This window comes from Salvia hispanica, chromosome 3, assembly GCF_023119035.1.
Source record: "Salvia hispanica cultivar TCC Black 2014 chromosome 3, UniMelb_Shisp_WGS_1.0, whole genome shotgun sequence".
NCBI classification, from domain to species: Eukaryota; Viridiplantae; Streptophyta; class Magnoliopsida; order Lamiales; family Lamiaceae; genus Salvia; species Salvia hispanica.
In genome coordinates this window covers 36,401,895-36,422,949 of record NC_062967.1, presented here as the reverse complement: position 1 = coordinate 36,422,949, position 21,055 = coordinate 36,401,895, and the positions used below count along the sequence as shown (strand labels likewise).

Genomic DNA, 21,055 nt, shown 5'->3' with positions numbered 1-21,055 from the left:
TTTTAAATTTTTGTTTTGGTAGTTACTTATTTACTACTATTTTGATTTAGCAAATTGTGGAAGATTAAACCATTATTAGAGTAAACAGAAACTAGTAGTACTAATATTTTTAAATTTTATGATTTTTAAGATTAATAACTCTTTCATTTTGTTTGGGTTTTAAAAAAATGGAATTGATTTTTTTCTAAGCATGTGTTCTATGTAAATGTAGAAAAATGTAGAGATCAAAACAAATGTAGAAAAATATGGAAGAATGGATTAAAAATTAAAAAAAAAATGTAGTTAAGTTGAATATCACAAATGTTTACGTCTAACAAACAACCACAAACTACTTTAAGTACTTGGTGTAAACTTGGTGGCAGCTACCCCTTTGGATTACGAGGATGTTCCCCTAGTAAAGAATCTTGTTATATTCCGTGTCAATCCTCTAGTGGAAGTGAAGAACTAGAAGCTGCCCGAAGTCACCCGGACTGGGGAGCCTTTTGTGCGTGACTCGCGCCAAGGCTTCTCACGTGCCTCATTGTCCTCGGCATCATCATTCATTTCCCAGCCTCATCCTCCTCCCCATCATCATCCTCATCGGCCTCAGCCTCCTCTGTGTTTGTAATCTTCCCCAAAATATTCATCAGGTTAACATGAATAATATTCGTCACCCATCATCATGAACTTGATCCGGCATGCCAAAGCACCGGGTGGGTCACTCGCTCCTCCACCCATCGGAAACACCGATCCGTCTATCCTCGGCCGCCAATACGGACACACGCCGTCCCGTCCCTAGCGTTGTGAATGTTGGTCTTGTAGTGTCATATCGGCCAGGTAGGCACAAAATCAAGGGCGTTCGGTCTCCGCACATATTGTCATACAAGTCGACACCATGTTCGAGAGCACGTTGGATGTCCGATGATATCCCGTCTGGGACCCGCTAAGGCATTGATACACTTGACCAACGTCTCAATTCCTGAGAACAAAGACATTATTCACGATAATGCACTATAAAACGAAAAAAAAATATTACCATCATCATTATGTGTAGAGGCTCATGGATGCCCGGGTGGCCATGGATGCCGGGTCTAGTAATGTAAGTCACAGTGATTTTCGAAACCAATTCATGTAGTCGGTATTGATACACTGTTGTTTATTTCTCCCCGTTTCCCCCAATGAACGTAGTAAGCATGATGAGTTAGCCGGTTCTGGATGACTTACTGGACGATTATTGTAGAAGACCCCATTTATAGAATTTAGCCCAATAAATTCAACCAACACAAAATCTATATTCTAAGAAATATATTGAGGGGTCCTAATATGCTTATAGCATTATAATTTAAAATTAAGATCAAATCTCTTTTAGTCAAATAAATGGATGAGATTAAACTTCTCGAATTTCAATAAATAGTAAACAAAATTTCAACACAATATATGAAAATATCAACACAGTTTTTTTAAGATTTTAGCATTATAATTTAAACTTTTTGATGCATTTATTGATAAAAATCATTTATCAACATACAAACTGAAATTTAAATTATCCCAATTTCAACATCCGCATCACGAACATATCAATTAGATTACGTTAGAATCCTTATAAAATTATCTTTAATTTGATATTTTTAGTGGAAAAATAATTTAAATCGAGAGATTACGTAAATTTAAAGTTTGATATGATTTTGGAGAGAAAGAAAGTAGTTAATTTTAACTACAATATGGAGCATATGAATTGATATTAATACTCTTTAAATTTATTTAAATTTATATTAACCCAATTGGCATTATTTTAACCATTAAATCTTCTCATCTAATAATTTAAAATTGATTTTGATTTTAAAATACTAATTAGTTAGCCATTGATCACCGTATATGGAGTATTCTAAATTTGTGCACCCTAATTCATAACATTGCATTTGAGCATGGGGACGGAATTAGGATTTTAAAATGGAATAAGGAATGGTGATATTTTATTAAGTACTCATCAATCCATAAAAATATGTGCATTTTTTATTTTCGTTTGTCCCCTAAAAATATGTTCATTCTATTTTTATAAAGTTATCCCCCTTTATTACTCATATATATTAACTTATTTACAACTTATACCATAACTAAAACTACTAATAATATGAGTCCCACTATCCATTAACCTCTTTAACTATCATATTCTTTCTCTTCCCTTTCCAATGTTGTTTTTAAAACCATTAAAACTCAAATTCCGTATTTTTTATGAGGAGAGAGTATTATTTAAGAATAGGTTGAGACAGATAAAATTACAATGAGGAAAATGTTAAATCTGCAAACATCTTGAAAAATTTTGAATACAAAATAGAGTAAAGGCATGGTCCTGATCATATGTTAAATTTTTTGATTTTGGTCTTATCTTTTTTCTTTTTGAATTTTGCATCAGAACATTTCAACTCGGATCTGATTTAATGTAACTAACAATTTGTCAATTTTAAACGGTTTTAATCGGATTTTGACCCATTTGGGTTAAACCGTTTAAAAATCGAGTTAAAAACGTTTAAAAATTACAAAATTGTTGTTTAGTCAATTGGTAATTAAATGTTGGAAACAAAAATTAAAAAAAATAATGACCAAACGTAAAATTGAAAATGTTGATACCATCCGGCTAATCACAAAATATAATTTCATTTCATTAATTGAATCATTTTTTCTACATAATCACTCCAATTGTGGTTCACGCGACCAACTAAATAATAAAAGGGTGAGGACTGCACCCACCACCAACTAACGAATATGATGATTTTCTCTTCTAAAATAGTCTATTTTCGTCACACGTGTTACGTCACCTTATAACGTCATCTTCGTTGAAGCCCTCTTCAAATTTATTTAAGTCTTTTTCCATCCTTTAAACACCATCACCTATCAAAAACCATTCTCTCCTTGTTCACAGAGCATCTGCTTTCGTTGTAGTATTCATTTTTCTAAGTCTACTTTGTTTACAAAGAAAAAGAAGAAAGTCGATCCCCTAATTTCTGCTTCAATTCCGCCATGTCTTCCGTCCAAGTGGAGAAGAGAAAACGCCAAGGCGAAGGCAAATCACGGGAAGATAACGGCGGGCACAAACGGCCGGCGGTGGCGCCGCCCCCGGATGAAGAAGTGGAGGAGTTTTCGCTATGGTGAAGAGAATTCGGGTGGCGCTCAAGTATTTCAAGTCGTGACGGCGTCAGAGGTGGTGCGGCGGCGAACCCTGCGTGGCGTTTGAGCGAGAGGACTTTGACGGGTTAAGACGGACCCGGAAGGCTCTCACGCGGTCTGGATCTTAACTCCGACCGGTTCGGATGGATCTGATTCCGTTTAAACTTTTAAGGCGTTGTTTGTTTCTAACGCTAACAATAATTGTTTGTTCGATTGTTGTGAACTAACTCATGTTTCCAAACCATGAGATTATCTTAGAAACACAAAGATGCTTCTGAGTGTATTACTAGTATTTGTTTAGCATTTCTGAATTAAAATTGGAGAATTCTAGACACTCGAGATTACGATGCATCATTGTGATTGATCAATTTATTGCTATTAATACTCCAAATAAGTGATCGTTCGTATTTTACAACAAAGATAGACAAGTTCAGAAAATTTATGATCGCGAACGTAAAAGATTCTTAAAAACAATTATGATAGCATATTTCTTGTAAATAGGCTGGTTCCAGGAAAATACCATAGGAGCTTCTCTATATTTTTCATCAAAATTTAAAAAATAATTTTCTGCTAGATTTCTACATGCCCCTACTCTTGAAATAGTGACTAGCAAGTATTGAAATTTCTGTCCCATATTGATAAAATGGCGAGATTCGATTCTATAAATGAGTGGATAACTATTTTCCTTGTAAAAGCTTTAAGGATTGAAAGGCCCTTACTTTAAAATAGTAATCTAGCAGAGTGGCCCGATCAATTATCGTATTTTTAGAAATTCGATAGTCATTACCCTCACGTTACCGTATTGAATCCCTTCTTATTCCACATTAATAAAATAGTTATTCTAACTCCTCTTTAAATTACTTTATAACCATCTCTTTTATAAGCTATGAGTGGTCATTTATAACAAAAAAAAATTATAAGTAAGATTTTACTTATTTCCACCACGATTTGAGAGAAACAATTAGTTGATTTTTATTTATTTTTTTGTAATTTTTCTATAACAACATATTATTATTAACGTCACGTTAACAGGTAGTACCTAACTGTTAATAGAGTGGTCATCGTAACGTTCTGTAGCTGATAAAATAGGAAATGAATTAGTACTATATTATAATTGCACTATGCCATTATTTTGTTTTAGGGAGCTTTTGTTATGCAATCAATTTTGACATTTCAGGTGTTTCACATGTGCAATGAATAGAAATGTATACGCTGTATTAAACTATTTAGAAAATGTTAATACAATAATATGGAGTATGTTGTATTGGTCAATAGTGAAAGGCTGCATAGGTTGGCTTTTGACTATAAACAGGTTAGTGCCATAGACATTATATAAAGTTGACTCGACAATGTGCAGTCATCAACACACAATATTCTTTAATTCAATTTTAATGAAAGTAATTGTGTAATATCTAATATTATCATGTGAAATGGATGTACATTTATTATTAGTATTCTTATGTACACATCCCCACGTATTACTTTCTAATTAGATTACAAAACGGCATATGAGAAATAAGAGAAACTCCACTAATCTAACAATATTTTAATCTGAGTTGGGGTCTGTGGTGCTTGGACATAGAATATTACTTATCCTTACATTATTGATAGATAATTAATTAACTGTATTCGTTGGTTCATATAAACGTGTGAAAAAACAACCATAAATAATTAGTAGTACATCTACAGGCATAGGCATTCACATATACTACTGTAGTACTGTACAATATTTGCATTGAATAAGGTTGTACTCTTTTCTTCTACAATCAATTTTATGGCTAGTCCTTACTCGTAATTATATCAATTACATCTCAATTTTTCAGCTTACTATCAATACTTTCAAGTTTCAACTATTATAAAATTAATCAATCTTTGCAAATAATTATTTCTAAAAAAATATAAATTAATCTTCTCACACTCCCTCCGTTTTTTAAAAATAGAAACTTTTTAAGCTCGTAGGTTTTTAATACAAAATTGGTAAAGTAAATAAAGGCAGGAAAGAAATAGGGTTTTAATATAAAATTGATAAAGTAAAAAAAGTTATCTAAAATAAAATTTTATATTTTTAGGAAACTGTAATAATATCTTTGAGTGAAAATTAACATGTTATCTCCCGCTGCGTCATGTCATGTTCCATCATTGGCGTAGAATCCTTATAAATAAAATGCAATACATGTTGAACAGATTGAGGTGAATTTGATAAGTTGGGAAAAAGGTTGAATTGACACAATTAAAAAATCAGAGATAAAAACTGATAAATTTGATAATGGGTCTAATTTTCTAAAGGTCTTCGATTCAATAGTCAACCCTTCTTCTTTCCCTGAATTGACACAATTTATTTCTGTGAAGTAAACATAAGTAGAATTGTCACAATTTTCGAAAATTAATTCCATAAGAAAAATGTTTATATTTTCTCATTACAATTACAGTTTTGTTTATATTTAAATGTTTATCAGCATCAGTGTTGAAAAAATCATTACCAATCCTTCTCAAATAAAAATGATAAATTTTACAACATCATTAAATATTCCAAAATTTAATGGGTCCTGAAATCTGTCTAATTGAGATTTTTATTTAACGGGCTGCCGCTGGCTTTTGTAAATGGTTCAGTATATATGGGCCTTTTTGACTTGTAATGTTCAATAAACTTTTTGAAGGCCCAAATTTTGGCTAGTTTGAAATTATCAGTATAGAGCCTTTAAAATAAATCAAAAAAATATTTGGTGTATTTCTGTCCTTTTGTTATATAATTATATAATCCGTATTTAATGGAGTATTTTTGAAGATATATAGTGGAAAAGTTTGTAATATGTTTAGATTTGTTTTAATAATTATATCAACATCGTGCATTGGAATAAGAAGGGTGACTCTATATACTACTCGACTGATCCAATTAAAATGAAATCTTGCGTTTTAGTTTGTCTTGTTACTTCATTTTTAGTTGTCTTGTTAAAAATGAAACAGCATTATTTACGATCCAGTTTTTTCTTTATTTCTCTTTTTAAATCTAAAACAAAACTACATAAAATTTTATGCGAAAAATAAATACTTTATTTCATATTTATTGAGGCATAGTTATTGTAGTCTTGAATATATAGTCTAATAAATCAACAACAGTTTTGAAGTAAATCAAGGTAAATTTTAGTCTATTTTAAAGAAACAGTCGCATATTATGATGCATACAAGGAGTGAAGGAACCACAATAATTGATGACACTAGTTTCGAACCCAACACGTTTTAAATTATAATCAATTAATACTCTCCAGTTAAGCTACCTGATTACTAGTGTCGCGAAATACTCCCTCGTCCTACTTAAAATAAAATATTTAGAAATCGGCATTGAATTTTATTAGTGTTGTTTTGTGAGTTAATGAAGAGATAATAAAGTTAGAGTGATGGAAAAAGTAAAGATAGAGTGATTTTAATTTTAGAAAATGTTTACATTTTTAATGGAAGCAAAGAATAAGAAAAATGTTTAGATTCTTAAAGGGATAGATGGTGTATTAATTTCTTTTTTCCATTTGGAAGATGAGAGAAACTACCAAGAAATTTATAGGTAAAGTTCCGTTATTAATGGGGATCTACCTTGCAGGACCATTGTGAAAACTTAACACTTGTCATACGTGACATCTTATTTTCTTCGTTTATGAGTTTCCTAACCAATTTCATTGTAATCATTTTTCCTAAATAAATAAATCAAATGTTGAAATTCACAATCTTAACTACTCTAGTGGTTAAAAGTACTTTTTCCCCTATTATAATTCAAATTTGTTGCTACGGTCACCCGTTATAAGAGTGTCATTATGTTGGTGGTAGGCCAAAGTATAGTCGACCTTAAAATGTGGTCGGGCCACCACGCTAAATGTTTTCCACTATAGTGGCGCATGCTAAAATAATTTATTTTTCATTTTATGTATATTAATTAAAAATGGGTATATTTATAGAATTTGTGTAGGAATGGGGTAAAAAAAATGTGTATACTTATAGAATTAAAAAAAAAAATTGACAATAGGAGGAAGCTGGCTACGTAAGCCGCATTCGAATAGGAGAGCGCTCCCATAATACGGCCAGGCCGGCACGTGTGTGGCACTCGGTGAGGCAATACCCGCCACGTCCGCCCATGTTTTGCACTATAGGGAGCCACGGCCGACATGCAGGAAGCCACTGACGCAGACTCTCCTATAGTGGATGCTCAGAGACGTCGTTGTACTAGAAAGAAAAGAACTCAGTACTAATTTCATGTTGCATATTGTCGACAATTTTGCAATATTTATATTTGAAGGTATACCAACAATCTAATTAACGGCTGAAATTATCAATTAATTTTTTTTTTTATTATTGTTGACCAATATTTACAATAACAGTACTATTGAGTGAGTATACAATGGATCCATCTTCTAATCTGGAATGGTTGATTAATTCGTTCTTGTGCTACTATATGTACTTGTTGGTTTAGAAGATTGAATAATTGGATAGTCTTTCTTTCGTTACATGCACCGACAAAACTTTAAAATTTATTAAGAAATTTAAATCCAACTTGGAAAGTAAGTATACCGTATATATACGCATTTAATTTTAATGCTACATGCGAACCAACACACCTATCATTTTTTTCCTTTCTTGTTTTGGAGGCCAATTTTAGAAAAACATGTAAGATTAGAGAAACAAACTCTCAATTTATAAAAGTTTCATTATTTTACATCTCCAACTACTCCTGCGTGACGTTGATATCTTGATAGTTTCATTTTGGTTGGAAAAATTTCTGCGACTACTTAATTATACAACAGTTTACCGTATCAACATTTCTAAACCTAACACCAATAGTGCTACGTTTTAAATTTTTAATTTTTTCACTTTTTAAATTTGTATGTGGCGTGTGCGTAACATAATTGAGTGCATTTATTTTGTTATAAATGTTATTATACGTCTTGTATGAAAATTAAAGAAATAAAATAATGTGTGCCATGGTTGATTCATCGTTAGACTTAGCAGCCAATAAATATACTGACCAAATTCTAGATTACTTATGTTATGGCTTCCGCCCCCTACAAGAATGAAAGGTCAAAAATTTCTTGTTTCAAAGTTTCAATTATTTTATTCAATTTGTACATTTGACAGAAAACCTAGCTAGGTATTGTATATTAGTACAAAAATTGCTTATTCAAACAAGGACTCTAATTCTCTAACTCTCATTATGTTATAGTGACATGATCAAATTTATTAGCTTTCGTGGAGTAATATTCTTGAATATATAATAGGCACCTGATCAAAGTTGGATGCACACCTCAAATCTAACTTTTAGAGATAGAATTTCAGATTATACGTGGTGCTACATAATATATACACACGTTATCGTGATAAATTGGAAACCTTGGCATTTATTCAAACAGCTGAAGTTATCAACTTTTGACAAAACATAAAAAAAAGGAAGAAAAAACACACAATACACAAAGAAAGAGAGGAGAATAACAAATACTTTTCGTGAAGTGATAAAATTTGGACCAAACAATTAAAAAAGATGCCTTCTGATAATTGTGTGGCCCACAGCAATTTTAGGCAATATCTGGTGAATATTTATCTATGGATTCAAAGTTCATATTTATTGAGCTTGTATTTCTCTTCCATATACTATACTACACAATTATATACTAGATATATGTATGTTGTATATATTCCTTGTAATAAAATTAATACTCCAATACTAATGTTAATGTAGTGTTCTCACGATTAGAAATAGTAATTAATTTCTTTCACGTCGTGTTAATACAGTATAACAATTAAAGTGGAGTATCAAATGACTCCACTTTCTTGAAAGCAAAGCAATATCACAATCATGCTTTATATGTGAATATATGTCAACCAATGAGAAAAGTCTTCTTTCCCCGTCCCAAACGTTGTTACAAAAAAGGGTCATTATTTATGAAGTGTAAACCATGTCATCAATAAGAAAGAGAAATTGTGTAATCTTTTGCCCCAATAAATAAGGAATTTTGATAGTGAATGTGTTTTTGGTGTGGGTATATATGGTGGAATATAAATAGGAAAGCTGACTTGAAAGAATTTATGCCCACAAAGTAATGCTAAATCAAAAGTGGTAATAATGTTGGTCTAGTGGAACTAATTATTGTAACAACTTTTTACTTATAGTCAGCTATCTCTATTTCAACAAGACTAAACTCAACTTGTTTGATGATCAATTTCACTTGATTTACCGTAAAATGACTTAATTAATTGTATAAAACTTTTAAACGGCTCAAATAACAAAAAAAAGGGTTCTACTTTATATAATATATGGGCTTTTTTGTAGCAGGGGTAATTCTTATTAAATCACTGTTTATGAATTAGGTTTTTTAAAGACTTTAAAAAGTTCAGTGTAATGATCAGCTTTTATTGTCGGTTGCCGTTTTAGTATCGGGTTTTTCAGTTTGATTCAAACTATTCGTTTTCTATTAAGCAATGTCCAAATTCTTTTATCTTACTATCGTTATCTCGTCTTTGAAATAGTTTCGCGTGGGTGATGACGCCAATCGGACTCGGATGAAGAAGTTGTGGTCATTTGATGAAAGCTGCGACATTTGTGCGCTTGTCTTATCATAATGGCCATAAGCTTGCATCAGTCAACATTGGCAAGCATAAACTGCCGAAAAACAGATACGATGGTAAGATAAAAAATTTGGACATTATGTAATAGGAAACGAGCTGTTTGAATCAAGGCCGAAAAGCTTGACGTGGAAAAGAAATAATAAAGTTGTGGCATTCATCGCTTTTTAAAATTGCGGAATTATGAAAGTTGGTGACTTTAAAATAGTTACCCTTTTTGTAATTATAATTAATGAAAACGTAACCATTACTATACACGAACCTAGTTTATGACTTTATACAGCAAGCATCTTAACTCATTAAAAAGTTGAAATTTTTCACGCCAATTAAGACAATGTAGTATTCAAAGACAAAAAAAAGTCATAGTATGAAGAAAGAAACACTGATTGATGGAAGACCAAATAAAATTAAAAATAAGTGCATAAACTACACCCAAAACTGTGTATAATACTACATAGATTCTGCATTGCAGGCTTCGATATAGAGATTATCACCAGACATTTTAAATTTTTAATTAGTGTATCTAGTTAGATATTTTTTTTGTAGAGTGGACCACAAGGTTGTATACTTCATAAATAAGGTATCGTCTTCTCATGATGTGGAATAATTGGTGTTGTTTAAGTGGAAAAAAAAGGCAAATGCAAAAAATTAATTTGTGGTTATAATTGTTAAAGTTTGTGGTTTTATTCGGATTTAGAGCATATTTTTGTGGGCTGGCCGGAATTTCTAAATTATTGCTCGATGGGGCATCGAGATAATTATTAGATCTGCAAAATGACGAATTTACCACTTGGGTTGGGTTGATGAAATAAATGATTTGCCAACCTAACGGTGCAGTATTTTGGAACCAATTTTGCAGCATAGAATGCCATGGGTCCCCACGTAGGTTATACATTCATTTATGCATAAAATTTTAAAAATAATGCGTTAAAAGTTAGAGCATCTCCAATGGATGATGTCGGCGGATGTCGGACCGCGATGCGCGGAAGTCCAGCGGACATCCGACGTTAAGTCAGCGGAAGCGGGGGGGGGATGCGGACACAGGAGATCTGCGGCATTACGGACGTCGTCCTGAAGCGGGCGGCGTCCCGCTATATAGCATCTCGTAACGTCCGATGCTTTTTTTTAAAAAAAAAGCTACTATATACGGTACCGTTACAAAGCTACATATGTCGCGAGACCCATTACTACGGCAAACTATATAGATTCAACGCATATGTATGTTTTTTTAAAAAAATAAAATCGTTCATTTTACGTATTCGTGTCTAAATTTTAATTAGAAAATTGTTTTAATTTGGTGAATTTGTGAATTTTTTATTGCGGGAGAGTCGCGGGAAAGTCCTTGGGATGTCCGATTATCACAGTGGGATGTCGCCATGGCGATGCGTCTTTGTGGGAGGAGGTATTTTTGGAAAGTTCGTGGGAAGGCGATGACCGTCCCATTGGAGATCTTCTTAAAGTGGAAAGAGTAAATGGAAGAGGAAAAGAGAATAAGAAATTTGACAGTTTTTACTGAGTTGGAGCATTTCCCTGATATAAAACCCATTCCGTGATTATAATTTAAGTTGGAGCATTTCGCTTATATAAAAAAAACAATATCAATACGAAATATAGGAGTAATAAACATCGTCATACAAAATTTTGATCCTTTTATTACCAAGCCATCAACATGTTAAATATATCATAATACACATGAATAACAGTAGTATACTACTAATACCAAATATACCAATAGTTAATACTCACATTTCCTAACTGATCCATATTTCTCCATTATTTGGCAGGTGTGCATCACATATTCAATTAGATTATTAAGTTTAATCTGAGCATGAGTTAAGGGTAGCAGCATGTAACACACATCATGCTACCATATTTTATTAATTTAAGTTAGTGTAAGAATATTATTATTGGAATGATTTTGTGATTGTATTATAGAAGAGCAATTTGTGGTTTTTAAGGTTAGAATTTTTCTTATTTTGTACTACCATCATTTTGTTTATAATAATTATATACTGAACGATTTTACAGTATATGAAATTCGTTATACGTGGCGAAGTTTGTTAAATGGAACAAGTTCGCAACGCTTAATAAATTGTATAATCAAATTAAATCAAACATTAGAATTGTCTAGAATTCTAGGTGGTTTGAGTGGACCTATTTGGACCATTATTTATGGAGGCAGGCCTATTGTATCATGCGCGGTTGAATAATTGACAAACCGCTTTGCAAAGGCCAAAGAGCCACCTTTTATTGAATATAAGCAAATTGTATTCTTATAAAATTAGTGGTGAGCTGTTAATACTTAATACCATGCTATGTATTTAGGCTGGGTATCAAATTGAGGTACTACGTACATGTATAACTATGTACATTAATTTTTATTCATACTAATGATACCAAGTTATTAATTTTTATGAATTGTTCGGTTAAAGTCTAAAAGCATAATCATCCTGCATTATTATGTATGCGTTGTTGTTGTTATTTCTAGAACATTTATTATATTTACCTTCAAAGTGATTTTGAATAATTTCGACTGTGCATAATAGCCCACAAAATGTGAAGTAGAAATAAATCACTTTTCTATGGTAGATTAAAATGTTGAATTTATATTGAAATAAGAAGAAAATTGCTATTTTACTCAGTTATTACGGAGTAGAGTACGGACGGACCCCAAACCAAACTTAACGGCCGTGATTGACACTGCCATATCGGGTGGTCCTACTCCCTTAGACGGACTCCAAACAAAAATTCAAATCCAGTTAATTACGCAATACTAAATTCACACCAGAAAAATCGAGTAGACACGTCAAACCAATTGCTTCAAAGATGTTTACGATTGACGAGACGTTCCGGATGTGGGTCCCCAGTATTCCTCCGTCGCTTTCATCATCCCATCTTACCTATAAAATCCGATCATCTCTTTATCCTTTAGCATCGCAGATTTCGCATTTTATCTCTCTACAATTCTCAATTGGCTTTCAATTTAACTCTGCTCTGCTAATCTATAAATTGATAAAAGAGGTTTTTAATTTTTCGTTAAATGGAGGAAGTGGTGAGGAAACGATTCCGAGAAGATTTGGATGAGGCGGAATCGGATATCGATTCGCCGGCGGTGAAGCGGCTGAGGAGGATCTATTGGACGGAGTTGACGACGACTCTGATTTCAGCACTTCAACTCAGGATCTCGACTCGTTCATGAAGAGCTTTGAAGAGGAGATCACTGCCTCGCCGGCGAATAACGGAGTCGTTGATTTGGCGACGCATCCCGGAGATTCTCAGCAAGATCTAGGGTATTTATTGGAGGCATCCGATGACGAGCTAGGGATTCCTCCTCCGGTGAATGAGTGGAGCACTGCGTTGGTGACGGTTGAGTTGCGGGACGAGTTTTGGGAAGTTCCGGGTTACGATACTTTCGGGTTGGGGTTTGGGGAAGTTGAAAATGAAAATAGTATCGGTGATTACGTGGCGCTGGACGGTTTGTTTGACTATTCGGATATGGGATTCGGGTCGGGTGATGTTTTTGGAGACCCGAAACGTTGCCCGCCCAGTAGTTTCGATAAATATGCTACTGTTAGGGTCAATCGAGGAATATTTTTTATGTACATTTTTTAATATATTATACTTTTATTTGTTTTGATACTGGTAAAAACAGGAAAAAAAAAGTGACGACATACATATTCAGATATGAAGAAATTTGTTGAAACTTGAAAGTTGAACTTGAAACTGAGTTTGTAATCAGACTCTCCGTTTTGATATGAACCATGTATGGTCATAATTTTGATATGAAACATGATGTAATTCTTGAATTACTACCCTTTAATTAGTTCTACGAAAAACAATGGACAAAGATTGTTGGGAATGAATTTATGCAAAGCATGTGTTATAAAGAACTGGTGCTAAATTATTTTTTCAGGCAATTCATGTTAATATTTAAAATATTACGTGAGGTTTTGGGTTTTTTTTGAAGTTGCATAGAAGATTTTGTGATTGGCTGAATATTACTCCTTTCATAAGAATATGAATATTAAATTTTAACACATACTCCCTCACGTCAGAATCTTGCCAGTTCTTGATTTCGATAAAATAATGCGCACAGTTCAACTTTCATTTTTGTAGTGGCCCATATTCCACTAGCTCATTCCTCTCACATTTATTATAAAACTATCTTTAAAAGTAGGACCCACATCTCACAACTTTTTAGCACTTTCAATTACGTTCTTAAAACGTGCTGGTCAAGACCAGTGTCAAGTATTCGGGGACGGAGGGAGTAGTAATTAATAAAGTAGGACACAGTGTCGTATCTTTTTCTTGAAACTTTCTTTGCGTTCTTAATCCATGCCTGAAATTAAATGAGACTCTAAAGTGAATGGAGGGAGTAGTTTTTTATCCGAAATAAAAATAACTTAATTATCAGTGAACTTTCTACGGAATGAAAAGCGACTCAATTAATAAGGAACTAATAGGTAATGATTAGTATATTTTTACTACTTTAGCTTAAAATAGAAATTATTTTCATTTAGTCCATTTTTAAAAATAGAATTTTTTAAAAAACTTTTTAAACTTCCTATTATAGAAGTGGATCTACGATCAATTAACACTACTTCTAATATTTTATACTCCTCTTTTCTCTTTTTTTACCCATTTTTTTCTCTTTTCTCCTACCTACTAAATTTCTCTTTTGCCGTAGTAATTGTGCATTAAAAGTTTAAAACCCATTTCATCATAGTAATTGTGCATTAAAAGTTTAAAGCCTATTTCATTTTCTTGCCCATTTACTGTGCACTTTTATCCACCTTTTAAATACTAAGAAAATTTATGTTGCAATAAGTTTAGCCCAATTATAGTTGGCAACCAGCCCAAATATAATGGCATATCGCCGCCCAACTTTTTGTTCAAAAGGTTTAATTTCTCATATTAGGCCCAAATTTAATTAGATGACCCAATTACCCTTGACAAATTAAATTTTCATAATATTATTAGTAATAACTAATAATAATAAATAATCTTAAATCTAAAGAGTGTACTTCAAGTGGTATGAACTCGTCATCCTTAATTAAATGATCAGGGGTAGATTCTGTTTTTAGATATTGAGCAACCTTAAATATTTAGATCAGTTATCTGCATCTTCAAGATACCTGAGATAACATAATGAATAATCAATTAGTTCGGTGATAGATATAATTGGTCCAATAATAAAAAAGAATAAATAATCGTGGTTCCCACACATTTGATGCATATAGGCCCAAGAATAAATCAAATTTATTTAGCATCATAGAGAAGCATGCATAAATAAAAGGATTATTCATTCGTCACATAAAATACATTAATAAATTAAAATTAGTAGAAAAAACATTCCAGAAAAGCTATTAACATACAGATAAGCCTGAGGTAAGTCTCATCCAGTTGTTGGAATCGTAGACAAAACAAGCTCACTTTTTATCTATACCCCAACAAAGGCCAACCTCGCATATCGTCCGTGAGTTCCACGCACCAATCATACTGCCTCCCCCTCCCCTCCGTCTTCCACGCGAATGTTAGAGCGAGTGTATCTCTCCCACTCAGAGCTGAGATACTGTGGAAAAATATCTCTGAAAGGCAAAATTAAAGTCCACGGCGAAATTATGCCCTTGCTCTTCTGCATCTCTTCTCTCAAAACTCTAAACTAAATCCTCGAAAATCCGTATCAATTATTATTGTAACAATTAAAAATGAAGATTTTCGTGAAGACGCTCAAGGGCACCAGCTTCGAAATCGAAGTGAAACCCGAAGACAAGGTTTTCTACAACTCCTATGTTTTGATCTTTCCTAATTGTGTTGAATTTTAATCGATGATGAATTTTTACGCTCGAATTTTTGCGGTTTTTTGGAAACTTACTGATTAATTTATTGTGAAGATGTTGTTGTTTAATCTGCTATTGGAATTAGTGTATCATGATATATCTGTGATTTTACATGTTGAAATCCTCCTTTTCCCATTTCAATTGAGAAACTGTTCAATTGAATTTGTTACTTTTAAGCAATTACTTGGTTTTTATGCTCATGGACTCATGGAGCAATGGATGGGGCGTAGAAACTATTCAATACTATTCATTTGGCGTGTGCTCGTTTTAGTGTGTGATTTATGATGAAAATCACTTGTGTGATTAAAATTCTTTGGTGTAATACTTCTATTGTGATTTCCTAATTAAGTGATAATGAAGCTTAATAGTAGAGGTCGATGTTTCAGATAAGTAAGTTATTCAAATGAGTAGATGTAGTGTTTGAACTTTGAAACTTGACAATCCCTTTAGTTGGATTCTGGATTTAGTAGCTTCTGCTGTAGTGCTTGAGTCATTAAGAAGAATATTAGCAGTGTCTCTGAATTGTGTTGATCATGGTGATTGTGATTCGTTTGTGGGAATTATCGCCACTTCACGGTATCATAAGTATGAGAAGATTGCCATTCTAATCATACATTAGCCACTGGACGTAATGCTTCTCATCTGGTGTTGCGTAGGGTATTCCACCAGGTGTTCGAGATGACTTTATATGAACATCGATGTATCTTATATGCCACATTTAAATTGGTGAATATATAGAATAAATGATTAGCATTATGTTTTGGGGATTTGGCTTGTTTTGTTGATAAGCTTTAATGTCCAGGTTGAGAATGTGAAGAGAATCATAGAAACTACGCAGGGAGCCGATGTTTATCCTGCAGCACTGCAAATGCTTATCCATCAAGGAAAAGTTCTTAAAGATGGCACAACACTTGATGAGAATAAAATTGCTGAAAATGCGTTTGTTGTTATTATGCTGTCGAAGGTAAGACTTCATTTGTTGCTAATTCTTGATTCATTAGGAGACACAAAGCAGATGTGTTCTCCAAGCTGGACTTTAACCTACGGTTATTATCCGATCGGTTGTCCTTTGTTGTGACTTCCTTTTTGTTGTTGTAGAACAAGGTCTCTCAAGGTGAAGGCTCAACGACATCAAGTGCACCCACTGTGAAGGTAACAACAAACTAGATTCACTAATAATGATGTTTCTACTTTCTATATCTGGTAAACAATCAATTAGATTCATGTATTTAACGTTGCAGCTCCAATTATCACTCCTATAGTTTGATGCCCCACACCAATGTGTGTTGACCAATTTGCTCATATTGATTAATTAAAAATGCCATTTGCAAACAACTTTCTAGAGGCTTTCGTGAAGTTTGGCATACTTTAGTAAATCATCTGTGCTTTATGTTTTCTAGGCACCCAGATCAGGTGAATCACAGCCTACTTCAGCTCCAGTATCAACAACCCCTCAACCTCCTGTGGCTGTGTAAGAGTTTTGTTACCATTTACTTTTAGTGCTCGGAACTTTGTTATTCTCGGTGCTCCTTCCTCCCTCTCTGCCCCTACTTTTCTTGGATGCATGTAGCACATTGATATAATTTTTATATTCATCTTAAATTTATTTAGTGGCCAGAGATTAAAATTAATTTATTTTGCAGGCCTTCACTCGCTCCTGTTTCTGTTCCAGCTCCTGCTGCTGTTCCTTCTCCTGCTCCTGTTTCAGCTGCCAATGCTGTGTGAGTATCCTTCTAATGATATTTTATACAGATTGTTTCTTTTTTCCCTGCAATTGTGCCATTGTGGCTTTCAGGACTCTCACATCCGGCTTTATTGCAGGTCGGATGTTTACGGACAAGCTGCATCTAATCTAGTATCAGGTAATAACCTTGAGGGTACTATCCAGCAGATTATTGATATGGGTGGGGGAATTTGGGACAGAGACACAGTTGTGCGAGCTCTTCGTGCTGCTTTCAATAACCCAGAGAGAGCGATTGATTATTTATATTCTGTGAGTGAAACTTCTATCTTGGCTGTTCTCAAGCTTTCTCCATCACGCGTTTAACTTGAATCCTTCAAATAATAGTAATTACACTGGTGGCGCGTTCTTGTTTGTGATGCATCATAGGGGATACCTGAATCAGCTGAAGCCCCTGCTGCACCTGGTGGAACGGCTGTCAATGTGCCTGCACAACCTCAGGAAGCTGTGCAAGCAGCACCTGATCTTGCCTCTGGACCGAATGCGGATCCACTAAATCTTTTCCCACAGGTTATTCTAGAGAGGATCATAACATGCGAATGGAAAATGCATAGTTGATGACGCAGATATGATTATGTCTTGACAGGGTCTCCCAAATATGGGTCCGAACGCTGGTGGTGCAAACACCCTAGAGTTTCTACGGAACACTCCACAGGTAGTTTTGAGGATTTTAAAATAGCTCAACGAAGAAACGAACTCTTGTATTTGCTTCAATATTTTTGAATTATTTCTTAATCCTTTGCATCAGTTCCAAGCACTGAGGGAGATGGTGCAGGCCAACCCTCAAATCTTGCAGGTTCGCTCTCTTTCTCATCATATCTTCTTATTCCTATGTCGAACAGGCATTGACTGACGAGCTTTGTCTTTTTTTGGCAGCCCATGCTTCAAGAGCTCGGAAAGCAAAATCCTCAATTAGTGAGGCTGATTCAAGACCACCAAGCAGACTTTCTTCGCCTGATCAATGAGCCCATAGAAGGCGATGAAGGGTATCTCTTAATTGCAAAGCAATAATACTAAAAACATGTTCCTGTCATTGGAAGTGGGGTTCTGATTCAAATTTTTTATTTGTGTGATGTTGATTTCAGCAATGTAGAGGGGCAGCTTCCTGCAGCAATGCCTCAGGCCGTGACAGTTACACCAGAGGAACGCGAGGCTATAGAACGAGTAACTTCTCGCCTAACAGAACCTTCTCCACAGATGCACACTTTTCAGCTTCTTGAATATGTTTTGTAGCTAACGTATGGTATTGTTTTTCCAGCTTGAATCTATGGGGTTCGACCGGGCAATAGTTCTTCAAGTGTTCTTCGCCTGCAACAAGAATGAGGAGCTGGCTGCAAACTACTTGTTGGACCATATACATGAGTTTGAAGAGTGATGAAATATTAGCATTGAGGTCAATAACAATTATCTATTTCCAAAACCCTATTTTCTCAGTTCTTATTGTGTGCATATTCTGAACTTTATTACCCATCTTTTTTGGAGTTAATTTATATGGCGTGATGCTCAGAAATGTATTAACTCCATCTCTTACCCCTCCATTCAAAAATTTCAAAGCACCATCTAAAATAGTTCCATATAATTGAAAATTTGAATCAGCATGACGTAGGAAGTATCTATGGAATTTCTAGTATTATTGCATCAGAGATTAATAATCAATTAAGCACATAACTAGATGTGATTAGTTCACTGAATGGTTGATTTATTTAGCTCATATCTTAATGATCGTGATCCTGTATATTGAATTTAACACACAGATATAAAGAGGGGGAGATTAAGAAACATGTTTTTTTTCAAAGATTATTGAATTGAATTTACCAAGTAACTGCATCAAATCTTTAAAAAATTAAAAATGGGTGAAGAGAATTACAAATGATTATTTATTGTTGTTTATAATGTTTTTAATTATTTATAATCTTATTAATATCATTTTTAATTAATTCATATTCTTAAAAGAAATATATTTTTATATTATTTTCTTTATATTTTTTATTTGAAAATATTTTGTCCGTGCATGCAGTGTTAACACTAGTTTAGAAATAAGAAGAAAAACTGAATCCTAAAACAGAGAGAATTATCATTATGCAATATGACATGTTAACGCGCCATCATCAAATGTCCGTTTCCCACCAAAATAATTAATTATGTGTTCATCAACAATTGCTTATGTGAATTCTAGTAGAATCGACAACATTGTAGAATAGATCGACTCGTCAACATAATTTAGATTTTAGGTCAATTGTAAGGGACACGGAAAGCCATTATTCACTCGCTGTATAATAATTGCTCTTTGAATAGCGTTACAAAATTTGAATAAGCACGTCCCATGAATAATGCACTAACATCTTCTAGTTGTATTTCATATTTCTATACACTATTCTTCCGTCTATAAAGTCACAACTTTTCATCCTCTTGACTTGAAGGATTGGTTGAATAAAGTTTACCGAATGCACAACTTATAGAATATGACAAATCAAAGAAGAAGTTTTAAGACTATGAAATGATGAATCGAATTTGGTAAACAATGCACAAAAAATCAAAGGTCGGATGTTGAAAGATTTTAGAATTTTTCAAGTATGGATTATTACTTTTTCAAGTACTCAAGTTCCAAATTTTACATATAGTTGACAAAAACATTCAGATTAGCTAATTTTTTAACTTGTAGGCTGTAGTAACTTTATTGAACTTACCGCAATTAAAAATTGGAATATTATGTCCGCTGATTAAATTCGTCACTTTAGCACTGTTTTATAAAAATAATAAAAAAATAGTTAAAGTGGACAAAATGGTAAAGTAAGAGAGATAATATTGTTGACAAGAGTCTTCTCAACATTATTCTCTTTTTACTTTACCACTTCTCCACTTTAACTATTATTTTTATTATTTTTATAAAATAGGTGTGCAAAAGTGACAGACGACTCTGTCGCGGACGGAGGATAGTAGTATAACAAATTTGTGTTATTATCAACTTGTAAGTAATTGACTCACCGTTATATTTTACGTTTGTGAGGATGGAGCGGGGATGATATATGAAAGAATTAGGTGATCCTCCGCAACACACCCCGTCCCAACGCAGTTCACTTACCAAGTGAGTATGGCTCAACTAGCGTAGACCTTATTAAATATAGTCGATCTTATCCGTTCGACACCTTTAAATAAGAGAGATAAAAGAAAAAATATTGATTAATTACTCGTGAAAAGGTGGATCAAGCCATTAGAGATAGATGCTTATCGCAAAGAGATATGAACTAAATTTAGTGGACGAACTAAGATAAACAAAAAGAACTAGTACTATTTTTTTTATACGATGAGAGTACTATCTATAAAAAGAAAAGCTCTCAAATGAGTTTCCTTCCTTATTATCATGAGTTCGTGTGTCTCTTTTTAATACTGCAAGAGATGGAAGGTAAGAGTTAATTTTATTTCTCCATCTATGAAAACTACTTTAATAGTGAATGAAGTACAATGTTTATGTAAAAATTACTCATAAAGTAATGAAAAAAAAGAAAATAATATTTGATGCATTATTCACTAACATGGGACACAATATATTATAAATATAAAATTACCATAAATTAGACTTATATTTCTTTTATGGATGGATTAAAATAGAAAAAATGAATTATTTTTTATGGATGGGTGGAGTTTTATTATTCGCTCTTATCCTTAACTCTGAATCGGCCCAACTAACAAGACTTTTACTTTGAATATATTCTACTCCCTATATAGCTTT

General features: G+C 33.4%; 2 protein-coding genes across 2 annotated transcripts; both read left to right on the top strand.

Annotated features, from left to right (window-relative positions):
• Positions 1-12,939: 12,939 nt before the first annotated feature.
• Positions 12,940-13,432, top strand: LOC125210009. The gene is made up of 2 exons (XM_048109585.1): positions 12,940-13,314; positions 13,397-13,432. Exons 1-2 carry the CDS (start codon positions 12,940-12,942, stop codon positions 13,430-13,432), a joined length of 411 nt encoding a protein of 136 aa, XP_047965542.1.
• A 1,912-nt stretch (positions 13,433-15,344) lies between these two features.
• LOC125210623 (ubiquitin receptor RAD23d-like) lies at positions 15,345-18,758 on the top strand. Its single transcript, XM_048110163.1, has 12 exons — positions 15,345-15,518; positions 16,387-16,548; positions 16,683-16,736; positions 16,985-17,055; positions 17,228-17,305; positions 17,406-17,577; positions 17,695-17,835; positions 17,912-17,980; positions 18,074-18,121; positions 18,202-18,311; positions 18,411-18,489; positions 18,584-18,758. Exons 1-12 carry the CDS (start codon positions 15,453-15,455, stop codon positions 18,698-18,700), a joined length of 1,167 nt encoding a protein of 388 aa, XP_047966120.1. The 5' UTR covers positions 15,345-15,452; the 3' UTR covers positions 18,701-18,758.
• The last annotated feature ends 2,297 nt before the right edge of the window (positions 18,759-21,055 follow it).

Bases quoted from the DNA above. Each gene is read 5' to 3' on its own strand.
- LOC125210009 (XM_048109585.1), top strand. From the start codon at position 12,940: ATGAAGAGCTTTGAAGAGGAGATCACTGCCTCGCCGGCGAATAACGGA. The intron at 13,315-13,396 runs GTTAGGGTCAAT...TGGTAAAAACAG, and splicing joins GTTTCGATAAATATGCTACT to GAAAAAAAAAGTGACGACAT.
- LOC125210623 (XM_048110163.1), top strand. From the start codon at position 15,453: ATGAAGATTTTCGTGAAGACGCTCAAGGGCACCAGCTTCGAAATCGAA. The intron at 18,122-18,201 runs GTTCGCTCTCTT...TTTTTTTGGCAG, and splicing joins CCAACCCTCAAATCTTGCAG to CCCATGCTTCAAGAGCTCGG. The intron at 18,490-18,583 runs GTAACTTCTCGC...TTGTTTTTCCAG, and splicing joins AACGCGAGGCTATAGAACGA to CTTGAATCTATGGGGTTCGA.